Source organism: Brassica rapa, chromosome A09, assembly GCF_000309985.2.
Source record: "Brassica rapa cultivar Chiifu-401-42 chromosome A09, CAAS_Brap_v3.01, whole genome shotgun sequence".
Classification (NCBI taxonomy): domain Eukaryota; kingdom Viridiplantae; phylum Streptophyta; class Magnoliopsida; order Brassicales; family Brassicaceae; genus Brassica; species Brassica rapa.
Genome location: NC_024803.2, coordinates 17,106,447 through 17,119,551, shown reverse-complemented (window position 1 = coordinate 17,119,551; position 13,105 = coordinate 17,106,447). Strand labels below are relative to the sequence as shown.

General features: G+C 32.1%; 1 protein-coding gene and 1 long non-coding RNA gene across 2 annotated transcripts; one reads left to right on the top strand and one right to left on the bottom strand.

The window, feature by feature from the left end:
* The first annotated feature begins 246 nt into the window (after positions 1–246).
* LOC117128362 lies at positions 247–3,191 on the top strand. The gene is made up of 2 exons (XR_004451667.1): positions 247–341; positions 772–3,191. It is a non-coding gene; the product is annotated as an uncharacterized LOC117128362 (long non-coding RNA).
* Positions 3,192–3,194: 3 nt separating this feature from the next.
* LOC103839802 (vesicle-fusing ATPase) lies at positions 3,195–9,010 on the bottom strand. The gene is made up of 21 exons (XM_009116285.2): positions 8,725–9,010; positions 8,300–8,395; positions 8,146–8,227; positions 7,981–8,031; positions 7,349–7,519; positions 7,006–7,160; positions 6,816–6,924; positions 6,465–6,564; positions 6,328–6,383; positions 6,079–6,144; positions 5,925–6,007; positions 5,619–5,752; positions 5,284–5,494; positions 4,727–4,858; positions 4,577–4,637; positions 4,433–4,492; positions 4,292–4,350; positions 4,097–4,184; positions 3,867–3,989; positions 3,605–3,670; positions 3,195–3,501 (listed from the first exon to the last, which is right to left on the bottom strand). The coding sequence occupies exons 1-21, from the start codon at positions 8,898–8,900 to the stop codon at positions 3,358–3,360; spliced, it is 2,223 nt and encodes a 740-aa protein (XP_009114533.1). The 5' UTR covers positions 8,901–9,010; the 3' UTR covers positions 3,195–3,357.
* Between the last annotated feature and the right edge of the window lie 4,095 nt (positions 9,011–13,105).

Genomic DNA, 13,105 nt, shown 5'->3' with positions numbered 1-13,105 from the left:
TAATTGGTTTGTTTTGTTTCAATGTTTACAAAAAGTAGTATATGACTTACGAGAATTTTAGCTGAAATCAATCTTAAAGATTGATCGGAGAAAAAATCATAAAAGAAAAAGTAGAAGAATAAAAGAACAGCCTCTCTTTCGATTCTATGCTTCTTTCATCTTTTGGTGAAGCCTCTCTTGATAAATCACAAAACATATTAAGAAAAAAATGAATCTTAATGAAAAAACATAATTTCGTGAGAAATTATGGAAAAAAAAAGAGTTCAAAAGAGAGAAGATGGTGAAGGCCAAGGGAAGAAAGAAGAAGGAAGAAGAAGATGGAGACTCAAATCAGGCCTAAGGTAAGAGATAAGTAAGTGGATCACCATGAAAAGGCATCTACACATACATATATATGTGGTTAAATAAAAAAAAATTATAATAGGAATGTTTCAAGATGCGATATGATCAGTATTCAATGATTAGTTGGTCTGTATAAATATGACACATAGTATGAGGAGCTTAAAAATGATTTTTTTTTCATAATGATTTATCACCAGCTAAAACTTTATGTGCGTTTAATTAACTAGCAACTAGTTAGTTTCATAAGAAATTAACATGAAGTTCATATATAGATTTATTATCTGGCGTTGAGAATTAATCTGGGGAGAGGGGGGTTTAGACCAATGTTCTATAGAGCTAGAGACAACTGTTAGTGCATGCATATTTTAATTACAACCCAAGATTTGGTCATATTGTTGAGCTCACGTTTGTCTTTTAGCTTTCTTGCAGGAATAAATCTCCTAACTGGACGATAAAAGACAAATCTCCTAACTATTTTTGTACATTTGTTTTTAAATACACACAATATATATAATAATAATTAAGCGATACATATATATACACATACTAATCACTGCAGTCGTGGAAATAGTTCGTTTTCACAAACAGGTATTATGACAATTGGAATAAGTACATTCTAAAAAATGAATATTTGATTGTATAGGTTTATAAATAGACATATATTTCATACACACATGTTAAAAACTCAAGCTTTTGTGTAAATTTTAAACTAAAACTTTTGATCTATGGAGATGCAAAATTTGTTTATTACTCTTGAATGCAAATTTAGCAGCTTCCACCTCCAACTCCATTCCACAACACAAAATCTTTTTTAAAATAAATGTTGCAAGTTGCAACCATGCTATGTTTTTTAGCACAGTTTGCATTTGTGAGAAGGAGATTCTCAACCGCGGGACTGGAGAACGAATAGAGATGTCAAATGGGCGGGTTATGCTTATTTGAGTGTGTCCATATAGATGTGTCTTTTTGGTGGACAGTTTTGATCGACACCCAAATAAAATCATGTCCAAATAAGACCATATCCAAAAAATATCATGATCAGTTGGGCTGTTCATGGGGTCCAGAAGCCTATTGAATATAAATAACCTAATTTTTATGGTAAAAGATGAAAATATACTAAATTTAGTATATATTATAGACTTAAACTTTATTATTTTTCAATTTAAATTTTTGACGAGAAAATTTGATTTTGATGAAAAATATGACTTTCAGTTTCAGAAAAACATGATTTTGCGGTTTTGACCAAGAAAATGTAATTTTAACGAAAAATTGCGATTTTGCAGTTTTGGCAGAAAAACATGATTTTATGGTTTTGATGGAGAAAATGCAATTTTTACAGGAAAATATGATTTTTTCGGTTTTGGTGAAAACTCGATTTTATGATTTTGGTAAAACAAATTAAAACTGTAATTTTTTTTCTTAATTTTTTAAACCTAGATATTTTAGCTATTTGGGCTGCCCAATGTCCAAATGGTTTTGCCAGGTTTTGTCCATGAGTCCAATTAGACTTACCCATTTAAACCTATTTAAATTTGGTGGAATCTGGATGTGTCCATATTAACCCATAATAATTTGGACACCCCCATAGACAACCCGCCCGACATCCCTAACCATGAGTGCGAAAACATATAGGACAAGGCACTCATCATAAATGTACGTAGGTCAGAAAAAGATGTTATCAAGGGTAAGTCGAGACTTTGAGTTGTCTTATACAAATGGTGGATGAACACACCACTAAATGGTGGGTGAACACACCACTAAATGGTCAAGGAGGTTCTTGTAAGTTGTGTTGGATATTAACATCGCTCAAGTTGTAAAAGCAGATACGCGATGACCTGTGAACTACTCTGTCTACTACCAAGGAGAAATGAACCATCATATCGAGTTGGAATTTGAAATCCAGGTGGCTCATATCATATGGTGTAACGTTTCAATAGCCACAGTTTGCGGGAGTTTTTTTATGTCCGTTTTTTGGTCGGTGGGGTTATTACATTTTCGGTTTTGATAGGTCTAACCCTGTTTGTGTCATCATTTGTTACTATAGTGGACAAATCTATACTATTATTTGCGAAGTAAATTTTTGCAACAGAGCTCTCACGTTAAAAGTTAAAGTGGTTAATATCGTTTATACCCTTAATGAATAAAATCTATAAATTAACTAAAATATAAAAACGAATTTAAAATTATTTGGTTAGATAAGTTATTATTAATAATAAAAAAATTTATCCAAAATCTGAAAGATATATTTTAAAATAAAAGATAATTCCTATATATTTTGTGTTGTTATCCGAAAACATATTTTAACAAATAATTTAAATACTAAAAATTTAAACCTAAAAACGCACAGAAAACATATAACTTAATATTATTCAAAAAATACTAATCATATTTTATACTCAATTTTAAATTTCAATAAATAATTTTAGATAATTTTTTATTATATGTCAATATATAAAACAATTAGTTGAGGGGTTTTAACCTTCAAATCCCATAAATATTCTATCTTTTACTATATTATATTAAAATAAATATAAATTCATGTATATAGTTTTATGTATATTTTTTTGTATATATAAATGTTTTGAGGATTATTTTACATAATAATAGATATTTTATTAAAATAAAAAACTTTAGCGTATATAGAAAAATTAATATTAAATTAATTATTAAATATTTAAAAAGCATGAAAATAACTTATTCAAATTTTTTTGAATTGATAATATATTTCTTTACAAAATTTTATAAAATTATTAAGCCCGCAAGTGCAGGCAAAATACCTAGTTTATCTTAATTACTCAGATATTCTCTATTTAAGTTTTGAATGATAAAAACAAGGCATTTGTAACAAACAAAAAAAACAAAAAGCAATATTGTTTCATTCACCAAACGAAGAATGTAACAGCACAAGAAAGCCCTCTCAGTTCCATCCATTCCTCCACCAAATAAAATAAAATCCAAAGAGTTTATACCAACCAATTGTTCAAAAGCGAAGAAAACGACTTGCGTGAGAAATTTTTAGAATCGGACAACGTCTTGGAGGCAATCGAAGAAATGAGTGATCTTGATTTTCTCTCTCCCGGCATAGATAGCTTCTGCCGATCCACCGTCTTCTCCTTGCGCTGCCATCTCTATTAGCATGTACAACTTCTTGATTGGCATCTGCACATAATGTTTGAAAAAGATTTAGAATTTATAGCATAAACATAAAGTTTGTTATTCTGTTTTTCTGTCAGATTCATGAAACTATGTTAGAGACACATACATCATCGAGAGCCTCAGCAGCTGCATCGATATCATCCTCTGAGAAGACATTAAGCTGCTTCAGCACCTGAGAACGCAAACAACAAAGAATTAAACCAAATCAAGACTCAATAATTGATGGGCGATGGAGAGAGACTCAAATTACTATCGTAGTTCAGGAACTACAATTCTACATACGGAAACCAGTCTATGTATAGTCCCACAAGATAATGAGGCAAACAATGAGGGATGTCCAACAATGAGTTACTAAATAACATTTTTACCTTCTTTGCATCCTCTGTTCTCAATGTTGGAACAGAGTAAGTGATGGAGAAGGCCTCACAGATACCAACAGAGTCTAAGAAGGTTAGTTGACTTGTTGTCCCAAACACGAGAAGTTTCTTCCCCTGTCAACACAACATTTTACCAAATCACAGATGTTCAGTTTTAACTTGTAATGATCGAACATAAAAGAATATGAATGATGATTAACAATATGGTGAATGGAAGGCACCTTCGGAGGAAGTCGTTTGAGAAGAACCATCAACGTCTGAGAGATAATGTTTGAGAAACGAGGACCGATTGCTACGTATTCCAACAATCTGCAATTTTCAGAAATTCAGTACTGAGCCGGAGAAAGAAACTGCCAAAAGTATGCTATAAGATTAGCCGAATCTTGAAAGGAAACAGATATCAGGTAACAACAAACCTTTCAATATCATCAAGGATAATGATGCTCATAGGTGATTTATATGCATCCTCAAAGACCTGTCTCATTCACACCAATCTAGTTTGTCAGCAGTTGAAAGAACATGAGAACAACATCTACAGTTCTCTCCGAAACACAGACCTTGACAATGTGAGCACATTTTGTGCTCTCCTGAAGACCAATCATAGTTTCAGCAGAGACCTACAAAATAGCGAATCAATATCACACTCGGAGAAAACAATAGTAAGGTCTGAAGATGATTTACAAAGAAAGATAGACACTTACGATCTTAACATATGGGAAGTCACTATCGATACCAACAGTTGCAGCTAAAGCAGTTTTCCCACTGCCCAGAAAAAAATGTTTAAAAATCAGCAAAGGCTTGAAAAACAGCAAGCCATAAAGAATGTGTGCTATATAAACTACGGAAGATACCTTCCACTTGGCCCCTCTAGAAGACAAGTGACAAGAGGACTTCTAGTACTAACTTTAACTTGCTCGACTAGAAGCATAGCTCTTTTGTAAATGTGATTATGTCGATCACCAGAATCCACCATCCCATTGAGTCTGCATAAATGTCAGAATTGTTAAAGTTAAGGCACTGGTAAATCAAAATCCAGAGATAATGCATACAGACCATGCGTGCCAAGTGGGAGATGGAAATACAATTTAGACTGGACAGAAATAAAACAACAACAAAAAATAAACAGGGACAAGTTTAGATCAAATCAAAAGTACCATTGCATCTAATTACAATTTCAAAAACTAGACCCTCTTTACAGTTTCAGAAATCAATGAAAATTGCCTAATGGCATAAGAAAGGCAGTCCCTAGGTAACAAAAATTTAGAACTGCATTTTTAGAACAAGACGCACATGACAGAAGAGACTTAAGTTTGGCTTTAAAACTAGCATATCTTATGTTCAAAGGGGCATTCAATCAAGAAGTATCCAAAATCGTCAAGACCACCAAACATTTATGACAGAAAATTACCTGCAGCGCTCCAGGTCATCTGTGGAGGCTCCAAAGGCAGGCTGAACTTCATGGATTGCATGGAGAAAATCCTCCATAGTGATCTTGATATTCTCTTCTTCCACTGGCTTTGTAAGATCATCCATGCTTAACTGTCTGTTTAACGCATATGATGTAGCACTTTTAACAACACCTTCAAGCTCCGCCCCGCTGTAATTTTTTGTTCGAGCAGCTGCGAGAAAATATTGGCATATCATGTCAGTGACACACTTATGCGAGTAAGTATCTAGTAAAAGATAAAGACATGAATACCAAACATTCCATGATTTGAAGAATTATCATCTAAGAAGCCATACCAAGCTCTTGGAGATTGATATCATGACCAAGGAAAGAATTTTCCTTCATCTTGTTTGTGTGAATCTGAAGAATTTGGAAACGTCCAGCTTCATCAGGAAGGCTTATCTCAACTTGAACCTCCAATCTTCCCGGCCTATAGTCAAAATAATAAAAATAAGAGGCGCATGAGCGAATACACTCTGGATAGTATCTTCTCAAGTGAACATTAACGAAAATTAAGGTATAAAACCTACTTCAAAACATTGCGGTTATGTAACTGGAGGAAAAAAGAATCGGTAACTATCTATTACACAAGATCGATATACCTTAAAAGAGCTTCATCAAGCAAATCCTTTCTGTTTGTCATTCCAATAAGCAAAACATTGTTCAAGGCCTCCACACCATCTATCTGGAAAAGAAGTGTTAGCCACATCCGTAAAAATACCGAATTAAAAGATATTAGCAAGATCTTTGACTGACCTTTGTCAAAAGCTGGTTCACAATACTATCATGGACACCTGTGCCATCTCTGGTCGAGCCTCTTGACTGAAAATTACAAAGCATACAATTGAAATTATTTTTGTTTAAAACTCATATAACCAGCACATCATGACAATCAATATCCAAACTCTATTAACCGGAATCAGTGGGGCTGGTCGTCATACTTAAAAGCATATTTACAACTTCAAGCTGGCAAAATTTATCTACTGTATCGTCAAAGTCGCATACCTTACAAATAGCATCGATTTCATCAAATATAATGACGTGTAACTCACTCGCATCACCTGAGAAATAAAATAAGAGTGCCTCATTAGCACATGCGTAGAAAAGGAAAACACAGATCAGGGAAAACAATTTTTTCTTACCAAGGGTCCTCTGGTCTTGCTCAGCATCAGCAAATAAGTCTCTTACATTCTTTTCTGTCTCACCAACAAACTTGCTCAGCACCTCAGGACCATTAACGATCTATTATGCCATCAAAATAAACCAGAAGCATTAAAAATGTTGGTTTCTGGAACACTAGCAGTGAATCAACTAAGAAACTAAGTTAATCAAACATTAAAAGAAAGTAAAACAGTTGTAGCAAACAATAAGCTAGAGATTTAAGCTACTAATGTATGAAGAAAACTAAGAGAACTAAACAGTCAGTCACAGGTTCACGCTAAAGGGAGTCCACCTATCAGTAACAAAGTTCATCATACAGTGATCAGAAATACCTTTGGATCCTTTCCATTCAGCATCTTTCCAATTTGCCGTGCCATAAGGGTTTTGCCTGTACCAGGAGGTCCAAAAAGAAGCATTCCCTTAACGTGCTTTATCCCCAATCTGCACGATCAAGAAAAACTAACATCAAAGGAAAATCCACAACAAAAGTCTACCATTTGCTTAAAGAATAAAGCACAGAACCTGCTTGTGACATGAGGTGGAAATACACGAGAAGCAAAAGCTCTTCTAAATATATCAGCAAACTCTGCACCCAGACCACCTATGCCCAGCGACTCAAGGTTAAATTCCTTATGCTTGAATATATTGCTGCTCGCAGCTTCTCGTTGGTTAACAATCTGCATAAGAAAGTACAAGTCAAAATGATACACGATACTAACCTATATCTGTTTCCATAAAATAATATACATCAGATGTGATATTAAGTTTGCTATTTCAAATGTAAAACTGAATCATCAATTGGTAGGAATTGTTAGAGTAACTGATTCAACAACATATAGCACTACATAGTTTATCGAAATCAAACCTTTATGCCACTTGCGTTTGATGCTTCAAACACAATATATGTATCTGGAGAAAGCATCCCTCTTTCGATGCCATTAGATTGATTTTGACCCTCTACATCCGCTTGATTGACCGTAAGAATGTAATTAGTTCCATGATACTCAAACGTCGCTTTCTGGCCTACAGTCAAGACCTGCAGCAGTGTGCGTTGTTCCAATAAATCAGGGCTAATCTGATTTTGTGAAAAAAACTAAAGGCCAAATAACCATATAGAGGATACCACATAATCTATAAATATCAAATCAGCTGGTATACAATCAGGGCTGATCTGATTTTGTGAAAAACTAAAGGCCAAATAACCATATAAAGGATACCACATAATCTATAAAAAAGACATGGGAAATAACCCAGAATATTAAAGGATTTGCAGATTGTCCCGGGATGCATGCACTAAAAACCATTGTTTCAGCAGAAAAACATCCATCTACATAATGCTTCAATTGGAAACGTATACCAGCTAATTTGTTTTTTATAGACCCTTGATATTTAGGAGTCATCGTTTCTGTCAGTTTCCTATTAGATGCATGCTTCAAAATCACAATAGAAAAGAAACATGAAACGAGAACAGACACTGCAGAAGAAGAATCTCTCTACCTGGTTGGTGTATTTCCTCTTAAGTTGGGTTGAAAGGAGAGCAGCATCAACCTGTAAAGTAATATTTCCAGAGAATTAAAGTTCAATCACAAACTGTAAGGAGATGCATGATTCACACAACCTGCAAAGATGCCAAGAAACACATAATAGATATCAAAAACAAACCTGCTCGCTTTTAGTCCCTTTCTTAACAAATTCTAACTCAAGCGTCAGCATAGCCAGCTCAAAATTCTCTGGAGGAACAAATCTGCAAGAACAAGACAGTCTTTTATAGAAGCCAGAAGATTTTGGTTAAAAAAAAAGGCTAAATGAAAATTACCTGCTAACAGATACAATGTCACCAGTGGAAACTCTAGCATGCCTCCGTTGAATAGCATTGAGAGCAAGGCTTCCATCACGGATGCTTCCATGCCCAGTAATCAACAGTTAAGTTTACAAAATTAAAAAAAAAAAAAAGGAAACACCATCACGAAAAGAACAACACAAGGAAATATATTCTAGGCGATCCACGAGATCTACTAACAACATTTCTAAACGAAAATATTAATTGAACAGTTAAACATCCCCAAGGATTATAGATTTTGATCATCCAAGAAACACCTAGATGGCTGATATTCGAATTCCCGAAACCTAGAAAGCTATGCTTACAAAATTGGGTCAAGTTCACATAAACAATCAAACTCATGAGATCGAAATGTTAACAAATGGATCGTCAATATAAAGAGAGAATGTTAAAAAGGATATCATAGAGAGAGAATGAAGGTGTCGGCGACGTTGGCGAGGAAGAGATCGGAGCCGGGAACGGAGAACTGACGGAGATCGGAAGAGGAGCAGTAAGCGAGGTTAGTGAAGGCTAGATCTGCGGAGGGAGTATTGGTCACCGTCATCGTCATGACCTGGGATCCGGAACGACCTGCCATGGCTGTTTTCGAGACGCAGTCTTTTTGATTTTCGTATCCTTCGCGAGGAAGAAATTGAACGAGAAGAAGAAGAAGAAGAAGAAGAAGGTACCAAATGACGAGGAGGAGTATATATTTTCTTCTCGAAACGTATGTCCTACTTTTAAGTTATTCGTGTCGTGTGTTTTACTGAATTTCTCATTTTACTCTTTTTTTTAATTACTTTATAAGATAATTTTTTTGAAAAAAAACACAAAAAATGATTAAAAGAGATTTCATTAAGAGTTAAAAAGTCTTTTTTGTCTTTACTTATAAAATATATAAATATAAATAATAATTTAAAGAAATAATTAAAAAAATATTTTTATTATTTTTCTAATATATATTTTTCAAGTTGAATCATTTTTCAAAATATTTTTTTTAATTATTTTGAAATCCAAATTTTTGAAACTATTTTAGGAATTATTATTGTATATTTAAAATATTTTTTAAAATCATAAACTCGACCCCTAAATCCCACCTCTCACATCAAACCCTAAGTATATACTCCATGTTCTAAAATAGATGATGTTTTGAAAACTTTTTGATGTTTCAAAAAGAATAATGTTTTGATATTTTATATTAATTTTAGTTTTATTGAAAACGGTGTAATCAATGATATTTTATCCTTACTTTTAAGGATTGGCTGAATTAATTTTGATTTATATTTTTAATGTTACTTTTTAAGAATGAGTGTATACCTTAATTTTTGTGCATACATCTAAAACATCAAAGTATTTTGGAACAGATGGAGAGGGAGTATTAGTTTAGTTAAGAGTAAACTAGATTTTGATAGTGGATTTATTCTTTAAAATATACTTAAAAAGACATAAATATATGTTAGTTTTTCATAGCTTGAGCATTTTACTCTCACGAAACCCAAATTAAAACAAACAAAAAATTACAAGTTCCAAGTCTAGGTTAAAATACATATAAGGTAAAAAAACTTAACCTAAAGATCTTGTTTTGAGTCTATGTCCTATCCGAGATTCCATCAGATATTTGAAATATCCAAAATTTCTTGTATATATTAGTTACATTTAAGTATTATAGTATATTTTTGGTATTACAAATATTTTTTTTATGTTTCGGGTTAAAGTTTGTGGTTATGGTTTATAGTTTAGAGTAAAATTTCGTATTTTCATAAATATGATTCAGATATATTCGGGTAAATATTTAGTAGTTTTGAGTCTTCAGATCAGATTTTGGATAAAATTTTGGGTATTTAAATGTTTTTAGGTATTTTTCTATGTTACTGGAAAGGAAAGCGTGTACGTGGAAGCGTAAACGGATGGAAACGCAAAAACGAGTTTTTTATAAAAAATATGAAGCATGTACGTGTTTGAATTGTATATCCATATGTATATAAATACATATTAAAATATAAGAATTTTTTAAAAAATAAGGACTAAAAATTATATGATATAAATTTAAAATAAAGTATTTATTCATTTATATTAATTTTGAAATGATTTCATATTAAAATTGTGAATAATATACATAAATTATGTTTAAAAGAAATTATTATATTAATTATTTTTAATACTTCATAAATAATTGACACAATATATTTGAATATCGTATCAATTTTAATATTTATATCCTCTCTATTCTTTACTATTAAAATTTTGGATTTTATATAAATTAAAAAATATGATTATATTTTTTATTGATATATGGCATTATATTTTTTTTAAGAACGTAAGCGTGACTCTAAAACGGAATCATAAACTTCCGTGTACAAATATATATATATATCTATCTATGTGAATATCACTAAAGTTTGATTATATTCCGTATAAAATGCATAAAATGATTTTTTTATTTACCAAAAAACATGATTATAAATAAACAAAAGGCATTGGTTTTGATTAATGTGCTTACTATAATGAATATACTTTTATGTTTACAAATTATTTTTTAAATATGTGGTTTCTAATAGTATTTTATTTGATCCTGACAATTTCAGAAATACAGTTCTTCAAGTCGATGTGATTTTAATATTGGAAGCACAATATATATATATATATATATATTATTTCATTCAAATTAAATATTTTAGTCTTGATTTTTATTCCTAAAAGGCTTTTATGAAATATCATGACAAGATTCCAATCATTTCCTTTTGATTTTGTTCGAAGAAAGAGAGATTTGATCGTTCATCTAATATTTGTTTCACCTTAATACCCTATCTAGCTATTATAATTATAAGAATGAGAGATTTTAACTATTTATTATAAGATTTCTGGTTTATCATTTAATAAATCAAATAATTCTTAGCTTATACATAGTTTACATAGACTAAAATGGTAAAGTATTATATATTTTTATCGATATACTCTTAAATAACTAAACCTCAAAAGTGTAGGTTATTGAAATAAGTAATTTGTTTTGTTGTTATAGAATTAGATGATTTTTAGAGAGGACTTGTGAAAATATACTAGATAGACATTTATATTTTGAGCATGTACTTATATTCTATAACAGTTTGATATATTAGATTTGAACACTAATCCGTGAATACAGTTTGTCGGTGATGTTTTTGTTTAAAATTTTATTTTTTAGATATGTATCTGAAATGGAACTAATTTTTACAGATGTCAATCTTTTTAAATTAACACTTATGTAATTCATCGAATTCACAGAAGAAGTTAAACAAAGAAACAAAACTCATATCAGTGAAATAGAAACGAGAACAAAAGCACAATTTTATAGATATACAAAATAAAATCACTTATGGAAAGTCAATGATAATCAAATCGAGGGCATAAAACCTAATTCTCTTTTGTCATTTTACAATTGATGTTGCCTATCTGGTTTTTGTGATTTGTATCAGCCGTAAAACTTAGTTTCTTTTTGTGCATATGATGTCTTAAAAATAAATAAAATAGACTATAATACGTTAGTTACTTATTATCTTCTTAATTACACTAGGAGACACTTTTTACTTGTCGCACACTTTGTGGGTGCTGAGTGTATGATATACCCTCCTAACACACACTCTTCTCACGTTACCTCACAAACAAAGTGAATTAATTAGATTTTTATTATTTAATGTTTTAAATTGTAAGTTTAATTTTAGGAGCCCACTTTCCTAATTGTGTTCCCAAACCACTAACCACAGTGGAGCGGCTGAGGGAAGCCCAGTGTCTATGGAGACCAACCTACATAAATAAGAAAATCTTACATAAATATTCTAATGCATATAAGATCATCATACTACTCACTTGTAAAAGTAGCTCTCTCCTACATTAGTGTCCTTATCGAAATGAATGTGTGTTTCTGAAGTGGCATTAAGATACAGACGACCTGCATGATAAAATTTCATGAATGTATTGACAATAATTTGGAGCTGTTAATTATATCAGATGATAAGCTTTTCAGTCGAAAATATAACTAATACCTCCAACCATTTTCTTAGATCACCAAGCATGGCTTCGAGTCTTTTGTGAAACGAAAGTGTTTTTAAGTCGAACATACTCAAGGTCACAGAAACATCCCCGCAAATTTAAAAAAATGTTATTATGCGATGAACATGTTATTTACAATAAATATGAATAAATTGGAGGGCTAAATATAAAATAATGAATTACTTATCCATTTTGATAGTCACCATCGCGGTTCTTCTCTTCCGGAGGATCACTGACTGTACTCTTCACCGCGGTTATCTCTTCAATGATGTCTGAGAGAAGTGAGTATTAAAAGCGCTTTCCAGTTATAATGATGACAACTAAAAGGAAGTTTACCTGGAAGATGGGTGTTCGTATTTGCTAGACGAGCAGCTCGCTTTGACTACGGAACCGGAAACATTCTTCAGGTATCAGAGAACTTGGTTTGGTAAACTCATTCAAGGAGGTTGCATCACTGAACCGAACTAAAAGGGAGGAGTCAGACAGCCTGAAGTTTGGATTACACCGAGCCACATCAAATCCGGCGATAGAATACATCACTCCCGCCGTGAGATGAGGTCGGAAGGTTGGAACACATCTAGCATTCACAGTGGGTGGCATGAGAGTTCCCTGAAAAATGATTGGAAATATATCAGAGTAGCAAAACAGATTATAGATGGCTAATTAAATTATTAAAGAACAAATTCGTAATTGCATCATTATTATCAAGAGCATAACAATAGATTCACCTTCCAATCAATCAAAAGCATATCGACTGATATGATCAGTTCACCACCA

Excerpts from the sequence above, each read along its gene's own strand:
- LOC103839802 (XM_009116285.2), bottom strand. The coding sequence starts at position 8,900 with ATGGCAGGTCGTTCCGGATCCCAGGTCATGACGATGACGGTGACCAAT. Across the intron at positions 7,161-7,348 it reads CAAACGCAAGTGGCATAAAG|ATTGTTAACCAACGAGAAGC; the intron begins GTTTGATTTCGA and ends TTTCTTATGCAG. Across the intron at positions 3,990-4,096 it reads TCAAACGACTTCCTCCGAAG|GGGAAGAAACTTCTCGTGTT; the intron begins GTGCCTTCCATT and ends TTGTGTTGACAG.